This window comes from Myiozetetes cayanensis, unplaced genomic scaffold (assembly GCF_022539395.1).
Source record: "Myiozetetes cayanensis isolate MyiCay16 unplaced genomic scaffold, myiCay2020 scf2-11, whole genome shotgun sequence".
Taxonomy (NCBI): Eukaryota; Metazoa; Chordata; class Aves; order Passeriformes; family Tyrannidae; genus Myiozetetes; species Myiozetetes cayanensis.
The window spans coordinates 20,252,595-20,274,412 of record NW_026087411.1 but is presented as its reverse complement, the minus strand read 5'-3'; the positions used below and the strand labels follow the sequence as shown (position 1 = coordinate 20,274,412).

General features: G+C 35.6%; 1 protein-coding gene across 28 annotated transcripts in view; it reads left to right on the top strand.

Annotated features, from left to right (window-relative positions):
- The window catches only part of NRXN1 (neurexin 1), a 703,850-nt gene that overhangs the window by 71,318 nt on the left and 610,714 nt on the right, over positions 1–21,818 (top strand). For 20 of the 28 annotated variants that reach the window (XM_050314497.1, XM_050314498.1, XM_050314522.1 and 17 more), the window contains 2 exons: positions 7,040–7,057; positions 11,717–11,746. The exons of 5 other annotated variants lie outside the window; for them this stretch is intronic. In XM_050314497.1, the coding sequence (XP_050170454.1) occupies positions 7,040–7,057; positions 11,717–11,746 (48 nt within the window). Of the gene's footprint in view, positions 1–7,039; positions 7,058–11,716; positions 11,747–12,544; positions 12,553–21,818 lie in introns of those variants that run through there. 3 more of the 28 variants (XM_050314524.1, XM_050314500.1, XM_050314528.1) reach the window with 2 other exon arrangements.

Sequence of the window (21,818 nt, the reverse complement as noted above, 5' to 3'; positions counted from 1 at the left end):
TAACTGATATACAATTTCTGTTAGGGAAAGGCTCTGCCTTAAGATTTCAGGGAAAAATTTCCTAGAATTTCCAGTGTTTATTTTATCTTTATTGAAAATTTTCACCTGCTTTTCAGTTTGAACTTTTCTGACTCTTGATCCTGATATCTATCTGGTTGAAAGGACTTCCAGCTATCAAGAACCTTTCTCCCAGTAATCATAGTTACAGTCTGGGCTCAAGACACCTCTTAATCTCATCTTGGATATATTCAACAGATAGAGCATCTTACGGCTTTCTTTGTATGACATGTTTTCTGAGTTTTCTTAAGTTTTTCATAACGTGAATGACTATGGGGAAAGTTTTCTTTTTTGAAACCTCTCTCATTTTTTACTTCCTTTTAAATATATGAGTATTGGAACTAAACACAGTAATGATTTTAGTTATGTCACAAAAAGTAATGCCATTTTCTATTTCAGTTCATTATTTCTTTGCCTGAGCTTTAAAAACTTACCCTGCCCCTCCTACTTGCTTCTTCACACTGGGAGTTCATCTACAGTAGCTTAACTAAAATGATCTTATTATTATTTCATTCTCAAAGCACTTGGGATACATAGCACTGTCCAGAAAAGGTGGCCTCAACTAGAATAAATCCATGGAGGTTTGTAGAATTTACAGAAGCGTACTGCACTTGGGCTAATGGCTTTGTCTTCTAAAAAAATTGGCAAAAACATCTAATTTTGCCGTAATGATTCTTCTGGTTTGCCAGAAAGCCTTGTCCTTATTTTCAGTCAAGACAGGTCATTTGTGTTCCTGACGGTATCTCACCTTTCTCCCAAGTCTTGAACAGGGCATTCCAGAAATGAAGAGATCTTCACAGAGCTGTAGGTAGAAAATGAAGCTAGAACAGAACCAAATTCCTGTTACTCTGAAATTTCTCCCTTTCACAGAAAAAAAAAAAAAAAATCAATAAAGTCCCTATCATATTTCTACCCACTGCACTGGAAAGTCCTCTGAATGGGTCTATCCAAAGTTTTGCGGAGACTGGAAGAGACCCTACATTGACTTGAGACCTAATGGAGCCATGTGGAAATGTAGGAATCCTAGATTCTGGTAGATTTGTAGATTTTGTGTATAAATCCCAAATTTTGTTCCATGAAGCCCAGCTGTAGGAAATGCTGTTTCCATATTTACCTAGTATTCAGGAAGGCTGTTACAAAATCAGAGTTCTGTACTAGTTATCTATATAATAGATGTCTAATTATTCATAATTACAACCACTAATTATAATCAATATGTACAGTGGTTTTCAAAAGTACAGATCTAAAAAATGCAAATAAATCCTAATGGGATTTGAAAGATACACAGCACTTGAGAAGATCAATGGTAATAACCACAGATATTCAATGTGTTACTTTAGTTCATCATTGTTGACAATATGGCTGTTCATGCTTTATAACATATTTTATAACATACTTCTTGTTTTCATATCCTTTCCAAATATTTTGTTTTGAACCACATTAATAAAACAAATTTACCTAACAATTTGAGAAACTGATGGGACAGGCTAAATTACATTATCCAAGAGATGAAGAGTACAGTCCCAGAGAAAAGGTGCCCCTTGAAATGACAGTACCAAGTACAGTGATCTTAAGTAGATACATTTATATAGAAGTATAACTATGCATTGTTCTTTGTATCCTAAACTTCTACCATCATTTTTGTTGCAATACACCTTCATAATATAGCTTTATTTCAGGCTACTTCCTCACTAGTCATACTTCTGACTATCTTTTGAAATTTCATGAACTGTATCTATGATGTATTATATTCTTCATGCTGGAATGTGATTTGAACTATAACTTTTAAAACAAAAACACCTGCAAACCTATAGAAATACCTCTTCTAATATGCTATTTCTTATTATGTTATTTCTGTTTTTGTAACTTCAAAATACTAGTGTACTGTTTTTTCTGTTTGTCATGAAAATGCAGTTCTTATATAATTGTCAGGACAAATATTGTGTTCTGTGTGGTTAAGGTGTAAATATTCTAACACATGAAAAAAATGTAATAGCAGAAATAACTACTAGACATATAAACAACCAGTTATCTTTTCTAAAATAACAAGATTTCCATGAAGAATTGCCAAATAATAAAATGATTCTTGAATTATTAAAAAGATACTGTAAAAACTTAGTCCCGTTTTTATATGTCACTGAATCATAGTGATATGCTAAAATAATTAGAATTGGTTGGGCTTTTGCTGCAAAAAACCATGGAGCAGATTCTGCTCTCAACTCAACAGGGACAGGCTGAGACAATTCATCTGAAGATAATATGCCAGATTCACAGCCTCTATAAGTTGTATAGTTCTACTGATTTCATTTGTGTCACCCTAGATTTAAATCAGTTCAATATTTGGATCAATATGCACAGTCAACAGATTACACCAGTAGAGAGCAGACTTTGGCCAAAGGAATTAGGTTGTAAACACAGAAAGTAGCAGTGCAATTTCCTTTTGTTGTTGATGGGCATAGGGGAAGGTCTAGGAAATAAGCATTTACAGTGGATGAAAACCTGTCTAGCTCAAGAGAGCAGCTGGGTGTAATGTAAAAATAGAGGACTGTTGTAGTGGGCTGAACCTGACCAGATACCAGGTACCCACTGAAGCCTCTCTATCACTCTCCCTCTGCAACTGGACAGAGAAGAGAAAAAAAAAAACAAACAGCTAAGGATTCATGAGTAGAGATAAGAGCTGGGAGAGTCACTTGCTAATTACCTTCATGGGCAAAACAGACTCAAACTGGGGATATTGCTTAAATTTATTACTAATAGGATAAGAGCCAAAGAGTGAGAAATAAAACAGTCTTAAAAACATCTTCCCCCCCACCCCTCCTTCTTTCCATGTTCTTTCTCCTCTCCCCACAGCGGTGCAGGGAGACAGGAATGGGGGTTACAGTCAGTTGTTGTTTCTGCCACTGCTTAGGGAGAGGAGTCCTTCCCCTGCTCCCATGGGGTTGCTCCTATGGAAGTCAGTCCTCGATGGACCTCTCCAGTGTGAGTCCATCCCTTGGGCAACAGTTCTTTCCAATCTGCTGTCCTGTGGGTCGCTCCTCCATGGGGGTGCAGTCCTTCATGAATGAGCTGTATGGGCACAGGGGCCACAAGACCTACTTGGGAAAAACCTGCTCCAGCGTAGGCTTCCCCCTCCAGCAGGTCTCCTGCAGGACCCTGATCCATCTTGGACCTCCCACGGGGTCACAGCCTCCTTCATGCATCCACCTGCTCCAACGTGGGCTCCTCCATGAACTGCAGGGGGGTCTCTGCCCCCCAATGGTCCCCCATGGGCTGCAGGGGCACAGCTGCCCCACCATGGTCTGCACCACGGGCTGCAGGGCCTTGGCTCTAGCGCCTGGAGTACCTCCTCCCCCTCCTTCTGCACTGCTCTTGGTGTCTACGTTGTTATTCTCATGTTCTCACTCTGCTCTTCCCTGGCTGGAATTTCTTCTGTGCCACATCTTCTGTTCTTAAATATGTTATCACAGAGGCATTACTATTACTCCTAATTGGCTCAGCATTGGCCAGTGGCAGGAAGTCCAGCTGGCCTTGGCTCCATGGGACAGGGGAAGCTTCTAGCAGCTTCTAACAGAAGCCACCCCTGTCACCCCTCCCCACCCCCCTCGTTACCAAAACCCAGACACAGAAACCCACTACCACTCTTTAAATCTGCTTGAACCCAGAGTGCCGAAGAGAAAGTTACATGTCTGGCAATTGTCCCCAGTGCTTGTGGAGGCTCTCAGGCTGCTCTGCTCCTCTTCTGCGGCACTGACAGTTCCTTTTGTCCTGTACCCAGGCTATGTGTTGGTGAAAGTCAGCTGGTGCAGAACAGGCAAAGAGTCTTTCTGTGCCACTGCCTACAGCATTAGGAGATGCCATTTTGGGTCTTGAAAGGCTTTGGTTCCACAGATGTCAACAGAGATACTTAGTAGGCAATAAGGACCCCCAGAGTGGATGGATGTGAATGTGGGTAAATTCAGACTATGAGTGGATGAACAGTGATAGAAATGTGCAATACAGCTCTACTCTCCTTCAGGTATATAAATTTTACACCAGCGCAACTCTAATGACATAAATACAGTTACTTCTGATTTAAATGAGGAAAATTTTGTTCACTCTGAACTGCAACTATTTTGTATACATGGCTTTCAAAGAGTTTCCCTTTTCTGTCATTTTTTTTTCTTTTTTTTTTTTTTTTCATTTTTTGTTTGAAGAGAGGCTGCAGTAAGCAAAATGAATAAAAAGCAAGGTTAGAATTTGGGTCTTCTGGCTTCTTAGTGCCTGCTGAGAAGAATAGGCCATGCCAAGAAAATGGGAATTGGGAAAGGCAAGCAATGTGTTAGTGATACAGAAATATATCTGCCATCACAAAAGAACCACTTTAATTAAAGAAAATTGCTCAACACTAATCTATCGTAAAAACCTTGTAAAGTACCATAAAGAAGCCGAACTAATTTTTTTCTTAGATTGCAAAACTGTTTAAGATGGTTTAACTTACCATGACAAAAACATGTTGAGGAATGAATTTTCATTGCTGTTTACTGATGCATAGGGGTTTGGCTATTTTATTCACAGAGTAGGAATTCAACTCTTTCAATTTTATTGAATTCACAATGTTTTGACAGCTTAACTTACTGTAACTTAAAAGTTTAATCAATCAGACATTTAGGGAAAGCTGTTTAGCTAGCATAAATCTTTCTGGTGAAAGTCATCATAAGAACCATCCCGAAGAACAGGTCTCGTGATAAAAGAAAAAATAAGTTAAGCACTGTAGCCAGCTGAGTTTAACCATCTGACACTACGTGTGATGTCATTTTCAGAGCTCTTTTCTTTGACTTTGACATCATGAGGAACCAAACTGGCCTTTTAACAAGTTCATGTGCTAGTTTTAAAAACTCATGTTAAGCTGAACATGGCACTCAAAACAATGCCATGGTGGTATAATAACCAGGATTGATAATCAGGATTAGATGAAAGAGCCTGAAGTTATATTACAATTGAAATAAATAATTTATTTTTTATTGAGTTTGGGGTTTTTTGGACTTAGAGAAAGGAAATTACCATATGCAGTTAAAGGTAGAAGGCTCTTCCAGAAAAATTGAGCTAAAAGTAGCTCTTTCTAATAGCCCAAATATCACTGGAATTTACACTGCATATAGAACATAATATCTTTATCTTGTGAAACTGTGTGTTTTTCATTTTCTTGGTGAATTTTATTCAATTTATTGTTTTGGAGGTACCTACTCACAACAGGCATACTGCTTTGATATTTTATTTTTTTCAATCTCTTACTTTCCTAAATGCATGAAGCATTATGTATCCTTTGCACTTTCATAACTAAACTTTCAGGCAGTGAGATTTCAGAAGTTTAAATTTAGAGTGTGTAAAGGGAAAAGGTGACTTATAATATCATAAACTGAATAACTTTATGTGCTCTGACCTATGCGTATTAAAAATAAAAACTGAGAAACTTAAACCATTAGTATTCTTCATTTACAGCAGTTGTTTTTTTAAAGTGGTGAATTTTTCAAATTATTTATTGGAGCACTGTTTATTATGATGCCATTTTCCAGTGCTTTCTGGTATTAACTTATAAAGGCTTTTCACTATGATAAGTGACACATTCTGGGAGGAAATGTCTATGCTTAAGAAATATCAGTTAAGAAATATCAACCCAGTTCTGTATAACTTGTTTTATTTATTTACTGGTTTACAATATATCAAAATTAGTTTAGTTTCATGGTCATGAAATGACCTGTAATGACAGAAGTGGGTTTCAATTTGCAATGGCTTCTGCTTTCTCCCTAAGAAATGTTGGTGGAGATGGCACAAACTGCAGGAAGAGATCTCCCAAGCAGTCAGACTGCTGTGTTGTCACCCTCCTCCATTTCTTTGTTGGTTCCACACAGTCCATCTCCTTGACTTGTGTGTTGTTTTTCCTTTGTTATTTTACCTTTCCCATTTTCTCTCTCCCCTGAGATATCTTTGTACTCTCTCCTATTCTCTCCTTGGTCAGAATCATGGTGGGCAACAGAGACATTCTCCCTCAAAATCACCTACCCAGTGGAGGAGCTTTGGACTAGACACTAGCATGAGTATTAGGACACTGAGCCTGTTTCTCAACTTTAAATTCTGTCCACTTCATTAGCTGAGGCTCAATTCCTAGTCCTCTCTTGCTTGGTAGGCTTTGGGGGAACCTTATTTTCCTTGGCCCATATTAATGTTGAGTGATGATAATAATAAACCACCAAATTATTGCTTGTTAATAGCAGCCTTTTCAGGGGCAGAATCCATGCCTGGGACTGCTGTGGCCTTTGCTTGCTGTACCAGGCAGGGAATTTGTTGATTTTTTTTTTTTAAGACATGCACATTTCTGATGCTGACAAATGCTGTGGAACATGATTCTATAACTCTGAAGTATTGCACCCAGTTTAAATGCCAGTTTCTCCATGCTGGATTTGGAGATTTGACCAATGACCAGAGTGAGTGCCTCAGTAATGACTGCAGGATCAGACACCCTGCCTGTGGTAACATCTTCACAGCATATTCAAAAATGTAGCTTATCTGAAGTTTTTTTAAAATCATCTATTTCATTCAGGTTGTTAAGGAAAATTCCGAATAGGAAAGTAGAACCAAATTAACTTAGAATTCCTATCACAAATGACTGGTGGCCTTAAAATGTATAGTTATAAAAGTCTTATGAGAAGATCCTCTGGTAATGACTAATAACAATAATTGCAGGTACAAAGAGCTGCAGTAAATCCTGTACAATGTTTGCACTTTGGAAAGAATATTGTTTTATTTTATATCACATAAAATTTGTTAAATAGATGAAACACTGCTTCCCTGGTGCTTTTGTTTTTCCCTCTGGATTGTAGCAATGGAGCACTTGCATGTTGTGTTTGATGCCTTGCATGATGAAGACATGCAATGGCAAGTTCCAGTCTGCATGCTGCTTAATGAATGTTTTCCTTTTCTCTCCTTCCCTGTTATGTGCTTACAGAAGACAACTATGTAGAAGGTGGGTGCTTTCTACCTTATTTTCCTAAGCTCTTGTTTTTCCCTTCTGTTTAGTGACTTTTTTCCCTTCTGCTTAATGTTATAAAAGTACACATTCATTCAGTACGGTAAGTTGCATTTTTTACCCATAAAGGTTTATTAAATAAGTGTGATTTCTTTTTCCATACAGAACACAAGCAAAGCTCCAATTTAATCTTGACCTTATTGGTGTAATTCCAGAATATCCCCACTGTAACAATGGGATTTGCACTCATATGAGTGATATCAAAATCTTCAAAATCTTTCAGGAGATTTGCAGAAGCACTGATTTCTTCTAATGTTCTGTATGAAAAACACTTCAAGAAACTATTTGTCTCATTAGTGTGGAGCATAAATCCTCCCGATAAGAAAGTAATGCATGTTAAATACCTATATTTTAGTTGCTTAGGAAAATGGAAAGCACTTTTCTCTTTAACACTATAAACCTTGCTTACTGGAATATCCTTTACAGCACAAAGTGTTAGAATAAAAAGGTTTTCCGTCTAATGTTTCAGCATATTGCACTTGCCTTTTGGACATTGTGAAAGAAGCAGTACATGATTTTAATAATTATGTTGGTATGTGATTAAGTCCCTTTAAAGAGAGTATGGCATAGGGCAGTGGAAACTAAAGCACAATGCCATCTAGCCTGAATATTGGTAAGTAAGTCTATTAGCTGGTAAATCATACAAATATATGATAGTTTTAAAGGTACAGAATGTGCTTTACAGATCAGGCATTTCAGGAAATCACTACTGTCTTTTCACTTAGAAGCCAAAAGGGGCAGGTGCTTTTTTATTTACAGGTGCTTTTAGGTCTCTCGAGGGTGAATCTTTGCAACTAGATAAATGATTATCTATCTGAAAAATAAATTTATCTATCTAAACTGAGAAGTTACTTTTATTTTATTCCAATATTTTTAAAAATATTTTTAAAGAAAGGAGTTTGAAAACTAACACATATGTAAAGTGACTGGCCTGGAATGACTCTGACCAAGGGTCCTCTAGCGAGCCACTGTTAGGCCTAAGTTCATTCATGTTTCAAGTTACCATGAGCCACTGCCTGTTCAGTGGCAATTTTCTAACAAAGTCTGGAAGTGTTGGTACTGCATTTCTCTGTGCTACTCTATTCAAGGGTGAAAAGAGATACTCAAATTTAGCACACAGACAATGCTGTCAATTTTGTTAAAATATATGTTACCCAAGGAGAAAGAAAATTTAAACAATTCTGGTGCTTTAATTATGTGCAGTCACACACATACAATGCAATTTCATTTTCATTGTGAGATAAAATGTCTTCAACAACACTGGGATTGAAATTCTAACTGAAAAATACAAAAGCCTAGAAAGAACTACCTAATCTTGTATTTGATCTGTGCATAAAACCCTTGCTGGTGTCAACATGAGTCTCAAAATTTGAATTAGGTTCAGTATGACTAGATAAGGGAGTTCAATTGCATTTCACATACTCGTTTATGCACAGCAGTAAAAGATAAAGCCTGGATAACAGTTAATCCAGACTTTACCTGAATCTAATCTTACAAATGCAACCTTAAATTTATTCCAAAACAGGTCTGGATACTTATACATACATTAAAGTTACAAAGGATGAAAATGTAAAGAATGGAAGCATAGAATGGTGTACCCAAAGCACAACATGAAAACTGAGCTGAGATTTTTCATCTTTGATCTCTGTGATATCTGAACATCTCTGTAATTTAGGCTGCATAAGACAACAGAAATATTTAGTATTCACAGAGTTAATTTTGTATATATATACTGCTGATACAGAAAGGCTACAGTTTATTCATTTTACTGAAGTTGTGCTAGAATTGAACATGTTCACTGCAGGTTTATCACATTTTAATTTTGTTTTGGCCCTGTGCTCTGCATGGAACCCACACACCAAACTATGAAAATATCCTATCTTCATATCTCCTTCCACTATCCCACCCTGCGCCCCTTAAGTCTCTCCTCTCAGAGCCAAGTTCAGGATATAGTTGGAGTGGATCACACATGAGGGATTCCTACTAAATGCTGAATTCCCAATTCACAAGGAAAAGGCTTTTATGAGTCCTCTAATGAAGTAATGGTGCACAAATGAGTATTTTCAATGTATGGGATGCCTATACATGGCTAGTTAAGGCTAGAACTTTCCAGACTATTTGTTGTGGTATTCTCTAATACAAGCAGACTTTTATTTTGAAAATCTAGCACTGATTGCTACTGTGCTAAATTTATCTATACCATTTTAAACCACTCTGTGGAACAGGTACTGTACTAGGAATTCTTCACTCTTCCAATAGCCTTCGTCCATAGATTCAAAAATATAAAATAAGGTAGGTATCATTACGTACTTTTAGCAGGTAAATATAGGTGACCTTACTGCTTTCAAATAAAGTATCTTACAGAGTCGAAATACAGTGTCTTGAGGACTAGTACTGAATTTTTTAATTGATAGATGTTTGTTTAGAATAGTGTAGTTTTTTTACATTCACTTGACTGCCTTTTTTCATTTAATAACATGATAAGTGACTTAAAATTTAAGTGTTTTCTATGATGTTTTCAAGAGGCACTTCTGCCATTTACATTTTTTTTCAAATTATGTAAGAATCATGTATTTGCAACTGACCAATTTCATTTATCATTTTAACAAAAGTAGTGGCTATCAAGCAGTGATAATCTGAAGCTAGTTCTTTTGTTTGGTTTTGTATAGCTAAAAAGATCATATGTAAATGTGAGCTAGTAAGAGATAGCCTTCTTTGCATTCCCCTAGGAGACATGACAATGATGAGCTTCATACTTTCTAAGAGCTGAAAGTGCTCACATAAAGTAGTGACTGAAAAGCCACAGTTTTATTACAGAAAAAGATGTAATGTTCGACTGGTTTCATTTTCCTATATCAAATACAGTTAAGGTCAAGTCAAAAGCCTGAGATTTCTTGCTGTAGTTGCCAACATGTTAATCAATCACAAGAAGAGACTAATACTTCCAAAAGGCCATGTGGCAAGGGATCCAAGCAGGAACATCCAGCATTAAAAGAACGAAGCTAAGCTGGTCTTCATACACTGCTGTGTATTTAGGATGCCTCTCTTGCATCAACACTTAAAAAGAGCACTCATGAAAACATTTCTAGTCTCTTTCACAAGCTGCGACCTGCAAACTGTGGTACAGCTGTGTGATGTTTCCCAAGCAATGCTTTTGCAGGCATCCCTTCAGTATCACAGTCAGCTTTCATTTACATTGCTGTAAGCCCCAGGTAATCCCACCAGTTGCAGAGCACTGTATTTGGAAACAGAATTTACTGCACAAGAGATGAGGCACATCAGGCCCTTCAGTTTAACTACACATCTAAAACAGGCGACATTAAAAAGCACTAATTCAGCAAAACCATTGTTAGTTTGCTTGGAACATCACTTGAGATTTGGAACTGATAAGATAGGAATCCTTATCTTTGAACTCCCCCCCCCCCCCAATACTATGAGTCATTTGTGCACCTTATTTTCTTTGTGAATTAGAAATCACAGGAACTCTCTAGGAAGTCTGCTTTCCAATAAAGAGTAGGATATTTTATTGCTCACCTTCTTTGTGTGAATTCATTTCAATTCATTGCAATTAAGAAAATAATTGCATTTGTGGCTTTTTGTAGTTGTTGGAGAAGCACATTTACACATGAACAATTAATAGCTTCTAAAATGGATCCTCATACAGCAAAGTTCAACAAGAATAAATCTGTTTTTTAAATCAAACATAAAATGTGAAAAACCTTATATTTCTAGAAAAATGCTTTTCCTGCATCATATTACACTCAGTGAGAATTTAAGTATCATTTTATTATCATGGATTAAAAAAGCTGAATATTTTTCCATAAAGAGTAACAAAATTTGGCTCTGGTTGAGTGATTATCATTATGGACATCTGTTTTGAAATGTCACTAAATCTATTCTGGTATGATTGAATTTCATTTCACAATACAAATATAAAGCAAAATCTATTTCTCACAGATTTATGAAGTAGCTGCAGAAGCTGTCACTTAAATTTTCTTTATTACTATGTATTTTATATTGCATATGTAATAATTTGCCTTCTCTGGAACAAATTCATTCTACTGTCACATTTCACACAAATAAGGAGACCTTCTTTGCATTATCATTTCAGTGTGATGAAGAAATTTTATTTAATTACCTGAAATGCTCATTTTTGTGAGGGGAAAAAGATCAGACCCAGCCCATTTTTCAGGTTTAAACTTCTCCAGGTTTTAAATGTCATTTCACTCGTAGAGGACAGGAAGTCCTCCCAACAGAGTGTTCAAAGCAATATAATCAAAATATTATAAATATAAATGGATTATTAAAGGAATTGGTTGGATTTGAAAGCATTTTATTGTTTTCTGTCATCCCAACTACTGCACATTACAAAAAACCCCCACAATAAAACAGCACCCAGTGTTTGAATTGCAGTTCTGTTACTCGTAGCCCAAAGCATTCCAACCAGTGGTTGAAAAATGCTCTTTGATTTCCCTCTGTGATACAGACATCTCATAGGAAACAGATGCCTGTCACAAAACATTTTTGTCAGTGTGACAACACCACCTTCCCGTGCTCCCTTGTTCATTGCTGACTGTGCTCTTGTTTCCCTTCAAGGTCTGGCGCACCTGATGATGGGCGACCAAGGTATGGGCTCTGTTCCTTTTCCACTCTGCTTTCATTGTTTCTTCTTGTTCTGTAGCTGCTTTGAATCCATCACTGCAACTGATGGGCAAATGCTTGAAAGCTGTCTTTGACTGCAAATAAACACATGGTTTTAGTCACATCTTTTCTTATTTCATTTTTTTTTTTGTTTACTCCGTAAGCTTTTGTCCTTCCTGCCTCCTCAACTCCCCCTCTTGCATACAATAAATGAAAAGAGTTGAGAGAAATAAGAAAATGATTAAGAAAATTTAATATATCAGAAAATACAATTATGGGTGATTCTATAAAGGATAAACAAAGCACAAGACCACTCTTCAAATAGCTCCTGAAAGAAGATACTCAGCTTGCCACATTGTACACATTGAAGACTCCATTTACATTAATGCATGGCTGATTGGAAATGTGCAAAAAGCACCTGCTCCTGGCTTCTGGAATGCTGAGAGTACAATTTTGCTACCTAACAAAATCAGTGATTTTTTTTTTCCTCCTAACCGTTGTCCATGTTACTTTTGTGACAGTCTTTCTTATCTAAGCATGGATTATTTCTGTGTTTCTCTGCATGTACATGATTAGGAAGAAATAAACTAAATCCCTAATATGACACTAATTGCATCTCCATTTGTCTTCAAACACTTACCTTATACTTTGTCTCTTCATGTTCAGATAGTATTGCATTTACATGTACTCATGACTCTTACTGTTGTTTCTCTCCTCTTCTTTATTCTCTTTTTGTCTGGAAATGCTTTCTTCATGGAACCATTTCACCAAATCCATAGGTAAAAGTAAAGGTATAACATGATTTTCTTTATTTTAAATGTCATCAGTATACTTTAAAGTATATATAAGTAATGCAAATAAATGTAAAATTTTTGCACTGATAACATGAGGTAGGTATATTCTTAAAGTAAATATTTCATGGATATTGTGATAAGGACAATTATCCTAAAGTACAGGCTGACCAATTTTAAAGTTTGTCTCCTGTTTTTTTGTGAGAGATGTAGAGCTTTGGCAGTGATAAAGAAGGCTATAGTTATAGAAAGCGTTCAGGATGAAATAACAGCCACATTTTGAGGTATGCTTTTTTCTGTTCTCAAGAAATTGTAGTCTAAACGAGACACAGGAAAAAAAGCATGATGTTTTTCAACTTGGGCTCTCTGGAGATAATCCATCCAGGGTCAGTCCACAGCTTGATGTAAGTTTGAAGTTAGAATAGCACTGACTTTAGCAAGTCTGCTATCAGCCAATCGCATTCGTCCTGAGATTTTCCTTGTATATGAATCACTTTGAGTATATCTGAGACAAGAATTGGACAAAGTGAGGAAGAATGAACGACAAAGAGAAGTATTGGGTTATTTCAGATTCTTTTATTCTTTTTGTTTCTTTATGTAAAGAATACCAGCTGTGTTTACTTTCTCTCTCCTGGAGGAGATGTGCAGTAGTGTCAAGACTTTCCTTGTATAAATAAACACCAGGTTTTGCTACAAGGATACTTGTTCACAGGCATCCTATAAATATATTTTTATGGTAAGAAGATGGTTATTGAAAGCCATTTAATCTCTGTTATGTATGATGAATGATACAGTTCTATTCATCTTAAGCATTTTTCATGGTGTGCCTATTCTTTGTATAAATCAGAAATCCAATCTGCGTGGACATACTTTCCTAACTACCTAAATTAGAAAAAAAAAAAAACTTCCAGGTTTGTTGTTGTCTTGGCTTTATTGTCTCCAGACCTAGAAAGTTCATGTGATTCAAAGACTGTAATTAAAACTCTGTAGTGTCTCATTCCTCTTCATACCAGGCCCCTTGGAAAGACTGTATACCTGTATAGGTGGGATACCATTTAAAGGCCTGTGCGTGTTCTGGAGTTTAAATTTTCTTGCTTAGCAAAAGTTTAAGGCACTTGTGAAAACCAGTGTACTGATTTCTTTGTTTTATAGGATCATTTTGTTTTGTTTGTTGTATGGCTTCTCCTTGTGTTTTTCTTAATAGTACCTTGTATGTATGGCTTCCTTATTATTTCTTATTGCTATCTTACTCCTAATCAGTAGAAGTCTTGAGTAGAGTTACCTTAAAATAACCTGTTGTAGTAACTGAACCTTGACACTATATATCATTTTAATAATGAGGAACTATTTTTCTATTCTGTACACAGAATAAATTATGTAGTATGTACAACACTGAAGAATTTATTTTAGTATGAAAGGATTGAAGTATAAATGTTATGAATATATACTATGATCATTAGTTGATCTGGAGAGCAGACTTTTAGCAAAAGAAAACTTTGCAAGTATTGTACCATAGTTAGACGCTTATATTTCTATTTTTAAAGATTTAAAAACTATATTCACAAAAAAGTTACTTTGTATATACTACATTTAATGTTTAATGATGTGCCATGTGACATAATTTGAATACCAGTCACCAGTCATCTAATCATTTGACTACATTTTTATTTTCATACTTTAATTTTTTATTAGATTTATCCAGTTAATATAGAAATAATTATTACTATGTTTTGATAACCACACTTCTTCTGCAAATATAATTGTATATATCTGTTCAAATGGATGGAAAGGGCTTATATATGTACAAATGCCAGTTGCTTGTAACAGAAGATATTCCTCAATATTGAACCATGTCCTCAACCAGTGAAAAATTACCTCATTTTGTTGACTATCCTGAAGCTACACTAATATCACCTACTGAAACGTGTGACCTTGAAGCAGTGGTGATAACATACGTCTGTAACACTGTGACAATATAACAAGTTAGGAGAGTGATGGAAAGGAATGAAGGAACAAAAGAGGGGCACCTATTTCAATCTTTCATTGTAAGTTCCATTCCTTGAGAGGCAGGGAAGGTCAGTAACAAAAGTGATTGCAAAATTTTGAGTGATTATATCATGAATTATTAATTTTGTAAATGTAAGCAGTAAAAAATTTTTAAGAAGATTTACTATGTAATTTGTCCTGAAGAGTATAAATGGCTGAGGTATCAGCCATCTGCTTTAATTGTGTAGAAATTTTGGGGAGAAATTGAAAAGGAAAAAAGAATCAATGTATCTTCAGAATTAGGGCAGGGTGTTAACAAGACAGGGATCTGGTGTTGACAGAGGAAGGAGAGATGAGACAGCCTCTCCAAATGGGCAAGCAATACAGAATCTAGTACCATCTCACTGGATGCACCTGCTGTTTGTCATTTAGTTGTAAATTTAAATTTGGATAATCTCCTCACTAAGTTTTTATTGAAGCTTTATCAATATTAACAAAGCTTTTATTGTCCCTTAGAGAAAGGCAGAAACAAAGCTCAGAAGATGTCAAGTGCTGAGACCTTTGTCAGTACTTCAGGTCGTTTAACCCGGTCTAGGTGCAAAAGCAGCTGACACAAATGAGGATATAACATAAAGCTGACATCCCATGTAAAAGCTTGTCTCATAGCTTTAGAGCTACACAAAATTGTTTCCTGATCCATTACTCCTTGTAAATTCTATGCCTAATTCTAGGAAGAGCTGCAATCTTTTATTTGTACCGGTGTTCATTTATTTTCTGATAAGCATCATATATGTTCAGAAATACTTAGGAATTCCTTTTTTGTCCTGTGGAAATCACCTGCTTGTATTCAACTTTAGCAGCAGAGTTGTCAAAGCTGTGGTGGTGGACAGACATAGGCAAGGTAAGGCTTGTAAATGGGGTTCATGTTTTTATTAGATCACTTGAATATGCTACTCAGAGCAATTGTTTGATTTTGAAGCAAATCTGGAATCTGCTGCTCATAATAGACATGGAAAAGGATTTGTTTACCCAAAACAGATGTTTGCCTAAAGAAATGTTGTTGGTTTTCTCCAGCTATTGGATGTGGTCTAATAAAACTACCATTTCCACCCATGGGCCTTACCTCGTCAAAGTCATGCAGAATTATTTTGTAATTAATTCTAATACAACTAAACTTACATGGCAGCTAATGCAAAGCACTCAATTTATTTCTTTTTCGTTTTTTTAGAAAGCCTATCTCCTCCTTTTCATATTCTTTTGATGAGCAATGGAAAGAATTTATAATTCAGAAACTATAATGTAGTGACATTATTACTTCCTTTTTTATATTGCACTTCTCTTAAACCTATGCATATTTTTATCTGTAGTTTATTTCTATGTAAATAGCCTACTTCTTACTACATATATTACTCATTCTATACCTAAATACTTTGTTCATACTTCTGTTCTATTACTTTGGAGATTATGTGCAGCTTTAAATCATGAATCACTCAGGTCCCTAACAAACTACTAAATGTTAGCCAGCTGAACAATAAGTGTTTCTACCAAAAGATTGATAGTACAACTGCAATTTATTGTATTAGTTTAGAGGCTTTTAATGTGCTGTTTTAAATGCTGAAGAAAGACTTTAGAATGGCAATTTATATGTGTCAACTTCTTGCCAAAGGAGGGCAAGTTTTGTATTGCACAAGCTGTCATACAATATTTGTAACACCAGAGTGATGCCCCTAACTTGTTAATTATCAGTCACACAATTCATTTGACAACTGGAAAATTAGGGCACTGAAAAATAAAAGCAAAATGAATAAATCCTTAAATAATCATGAGCATTAAAAAGGTGTGTTGTACTTAAGTCATTACGTAGTGCTTACACAAACATCACCTTGTGTCAGTAACCTCTCCTAACATCAAACTATGTGGAATTCAGTCATTAACCTTACTGAGACCACAAGTTCATCTTACTCTGATGACTTTAATTTTTGCTCTATTTTCAAAGAATTAAAATTGCCTTGGCCCCTTACACTCTCTGTTCCTCCATGGGTTGTTGAAAAATGTATCCTATTCTCATCTGCTTTTGTGTGAGCTGCTTCAAAGTGGGTCTGAGAGTCATCCATCCTCCACCCTTCCTTGACCTGAGCCACCAACAGTCCAGAAGCCATGTAAATGCTTTGGTACAGCCCTGAGCTCTAGCACAGTTTATTATTTTTGGCTCAGTGCCCTGTTGACTTGGATTCTGTTACGTGCCTTCTCAACTGCAGCTGGCTTTTGCCTGGCAAGTGCAAAATGTGGATGGAGGGCATTCTTGACTCTCTGTACTTGTTCACATAGTTGTGTATCCTAGGTGATAGCAGCTTATTTGAAAGACTCACTGCTAGAACTGAAGTGAGTTAATTTAGGAGTTTTGCTCATAATGGGGTTGCCAAGGTCGGGTAACTGAAATGGTTTGTTTCTAAGTGACATTACAGCAGAAGAATGGATAACTTGTGTTTCCCTGCTCAGTATCATAGTTCCTTCTACTGATAAAATAATGTTTAAAAATTTATTCTCAATTTAACAGGTCCTAAACATCCTGAAGTCTTGTATAAAATTAACATGATTTTTAATGAGAATTACATTTTTTAATAAATTAATGAACTATAAATATAAAGCTCCTCAAAGTACTCCAAAGAACAGTAGCTACACATAATATCTGTTCTATAATGACTTTTTTTTTCCCAAAGAACCTCATAAATATAGTTAAATAGAGGCTGCGGTTCTTGTGTAACCCATGTCCCTTTGCCTACATATGTATGTTCCAATAATTATTTATACTATCCTTATATTTTAATGGTCAATATGTTCAAATTTTTGTTGAATATCATAACGAACTGTGCATTTAGTGTTTGTTGTGATGCACTGAAGCAAGTAATTTCCTTGCACTTCAGTGGCTGATGCCTAGCAACCCTGGAATTTGAAGATGCAAACTCAACTTTATGTTGAAATGTCATCAATTATTGGTCCCTAAGGAGAAAAACTGTAGCAGAACATGAAGAAGTTTTCTGTCTGAAGTACATGGCTTAGAAGAAACCAATTGACATCAGGAACAGAAATGCAAATTCTCCCTTGAGACACATGTACCCAAAATATCTGAGATGGCTGATTCCTGATCAGCAGTAAGAAAAGAAATGGTATGGACCTGCCACAAATATTAAGAAAACTTTCTGAAGAAAGGGGAACACATGTATTTTAAAATAAAGTTACCACATGGTCCACATGTCCAGTCCACACCATGAGTTCTAGCACCAAAATAAAGCATTTACCATATTCTGAATCATTCTGACGTCACTCAAATTACCATGTATCATATATGCATAGGTATATATGTCATGGATCTGTTGATTCAGCGGAAAGAAAATAAATGTGCAACTGTGAGGGATTTAATGTAAAAGAAATGTTATATTTGCAAAAGTGTAGATTTCTGCTGGGTCCAGAAAACATTGTAATATAAGATAGCACATATCTAAGATTTTTGCTTCCTCAACACCAGGCTCCATTTTTAGCATCCAGAAGATGGGTATGCTGACAGAAAACCTTTCAAAATAATATTAGATCTCATTCAACATGAAGGATATGTATTTCAGGCCAAAAAGTATGAGGGGCTTTATTGAGGATGGAAAACAGTTAAGCTGTCACTCTGAAAAGGTAAAAAAAATAATTGGCAGGTAAGCAATAAAGAAATAGGAAAACTAGGCATGTCTTCCTTAACACAAACTTTTAATGTGTATGTATATATATATATAAATGTACACAGCAAATGAGAATTTAAAGCTGCAGTGATCTAAGTCTTTTTTGCACAGTGAAATTCCATGAGAATTTTATACACATTTCGTAGGCATTTCCAATGAAACAGATATTTGAGAGAGGTGTATTCCTTGGATATTCTGTAGAATATCCTGAAACCTTCCTATGAGCCAGATAAATAGGTAGAGTGACACTAAAGATTTCAGCTTCACTCTAAGATTGCACTACAGCTATGACTTTCCTAGGATAAAATTCAGTCCTTGAAATCTACAAGAGCAACTAAACAAACGAGCCCAACAGAGTCTAATTTCTATTATTTCAGTGAATATCAAAAGTAATTGGAGATTATTGTACTTCTCACTTGGCACAGAAGTCTCAACTGATTTTAACATTAATCAGATCAATCACACTCAAAGGAGTTTCACCAGCTAAGTGGGAAGAAATTAGAGCCTTACAAAGGCATGTTTTCAAACATTTCTAAGATTTGTCTACATGCAGGCATACTAAATTCCAGAGTAAACAATCACAATTTCTAAAGAAACTAAATTTAAAGAAAGTGAAGAACTCTTAAGAAAATCACTTTAAAATTGTATGGCTATGACTGAAAATGTGGACTGTGCTCTCTAAATGCAGGTGATAGTGATATTTTTCTACCACGAATGACTCCCTGCAAAAGAATCGAAAAAATTTTTAAATAGTCTGGTCAAAATTGATTGTTCTTGTAGAAAAAAAATGCTACACACAAAATTTTTAACCTACTCTTTAAATATAATAATTTTCTTTGGCTGTAATAATATGCCAAGCTACTTAGAAACAACTGAAATTTGAATTATCCAGTCTTCTTTAAAGTCTTTAAATTAAACAGTATAATTTGAACTGATACTAATAATGGATCTCTTTCTTGATATTCAAGTCCTTCTATAACCCTGACATTCTTAATTGCTCGAAGGTGGCTTTCTAACTTTACTTCAAGGTTCACCTAGAGCAATTAAGTATCAGTAGAACAGTGAAATTGTGCTATGAACTGGGAAATTTAGGAGCACAAAGGAGGAGACTTTCATAGGAAATGAGTATGGATCATGGAACGTGGACTTTGCTGTGAAGTTCTACCTTCATCTTTCTTTTAATGGTTTCCATAGATACCAACCTGCTATCCCGATATCTTTTTTCCAGACTTGTGAGGAAACAAAAGTGACTGAATCTCTGTATTGAATTCATTTATTCCAGTGAAAGAAGTAATTTTTATCCTCATTAAAGCTATATTCTGGGGTTTTTTTCTGTTGGTACTCACAATAATTTTTTGATCAGCATAGCATTTCATTTAAAGTCTGTTTTTGTAATTTGCTGTTGTGACTTAGATATTCTGGTACATTTTGTTGCCTGCTTAAGGTAGACATTTGTTCTTTAAAGAAGGGCAATATCTGGACTGATTCACTGGCAACTAATACAGCTGCATAGAAGCAACCTTGGATAATCAGAGGCTACCAGAGAAACTGGTAGGCCACACCTGGCACGGTTGGCATCATAGCATTGACTTGAGTAGTTTCTCTGTATTGGGGGTGGGAGGAAATAAAAGCAGCTGGGTCTAATTTATTTTATCTACCTTTGCATATTCTTCAGACAGAGGGGAGTCTGCCTGGAAAGTAAAATTCAGCAGTGAGTGAGTATAAGTCTAAATTTTCCCTTGGAGTTACCCTTAGTTAGTAGGTCTGTCCTCAATTTCATATCATGAGCTATGGCTATCCCATTTTCAGAAGTATCCACCCAAAGGAAAGGAGGCAAAATATCTTTCTGTGACCATTAATATTCTGCTTATAAAGCATAATTTTTAGCTGAGAACCCGGAGAGATTCCACTACATTGGTACTTATGTGACCCCACTCCCAACCAACAGTGACATCTCTCTCTAGGACTAAAAGTCAGAAATAATTTACCTGATTTCCTACTTCACTGACACTGAGTATCTTTATTAGAAAGAACTTGGGTTATATCAAAAAAGTGCCAGATAAGTGCTTTCAGTCTCAGAAAAAGGACATTACAGACATTTTGCTGGTATACAAGCTGGTCTTTTGATTTTCTCAGTTAATCGCTCTGCTTAATAACTTGGTCTTACAAGATACTTTAGTTTTTGCCCAAGTCCATAAGAAATCCAAAAATATAAGTCACCAAGCTCATTTACAGGCAAATCACCGTCAAAAATGATGTTTGTGTACATACAAGTTGTGATTTTGCTGTGGAACCTGTGCAAAACAAAGCATAAACTGGTTTTAAAACCAAATGCCTCTTTGACAATGCTATTTGCACTATGAATGGATACTTATTTAAATGGATATTTGATATTACTTTTATCAACTACAACTACTGACTAGTTGTTACGTAGTTTTCCATTTTAGAGGAGTCATTTGGGTGTAGTTCTATTGAACTGTAACATAACACTAGTGTATGTTTACATCATCACAAAGATGATGCGAGATTTCACAAATTTCTATTTTAATTTAAACACCCCCAGCTCACTGTGGTACAAGTACTGAACTGGTGCTCTCGTTTCCCTTGAATGCTTGTGCATTGAATTTTGCAGGTATCCCTCAAGGTGCTTACATCGTTATGCACCTTCAAACACATGAAAACGCAGTTATGTCTTTGTCAGTCATGAACTGATTTTTTAAATGTCCTTAGCAGATTTTTTTTCTCTATACTTCTCTGCAATGAATTATTCAAATAAGAATACAGTCTATTAGGAGAAAATTTTTATTTCAGGAAAGAATCATATGAAAGTATCGAAGTACAAGACTGGAGCAACAAAAGTAAACTTGGAAATTGGTAATTATGTATGATTACTGAGCAATATATTTATCTATATAGAACTGTTATATTCACACATAGTCGTATATCCTGTATGAGACAGGAATATATCTGTAGCAAATCTATATTCTGAACATTACAAAAAGCCACCTAAGTTCCACTGTTAGTTGACTGCTATATACTTCCTCAGAGCAGAGAAGGGAACAAATTCCTCTATTCCTGTTGAAATTGCTGGGAAGCACTGAATACATGGAGTAAAACAGATTAAGTCATTTACAGTTCTAAAGGATAAATTCCTCAACAATTTTTATTAGTACATACATGTTTAGATATGTACATGTAGCTGCATTCAGGATGTAGGCAGATAAATATACACAGATAAATAAAACCTTCTGTATTTTATGAGTTTACCTTTCAAGAATGCCTCTATCTCAAGTTTTATATAGTGAAAAATATGTAATAAAAATTACTAATGTGTCTGTTTTCATAAATTACTATTATGTGTCATTCTCTCTTCCAGGAAAACACATGTATTTGATATTTATTAAGTGTTCTAAAGTAGATGAGACAGTTACACCTTGCTAACAGAACTATCCATTTCTGTTGTCTCTGAAATGAACAGGCTTGTTAAAAAAAGAGTTTTTTGAAAATTCTGCATTTATTGAGCTGTTATAAAAGTAAACTGAAAGTCTAATTAAT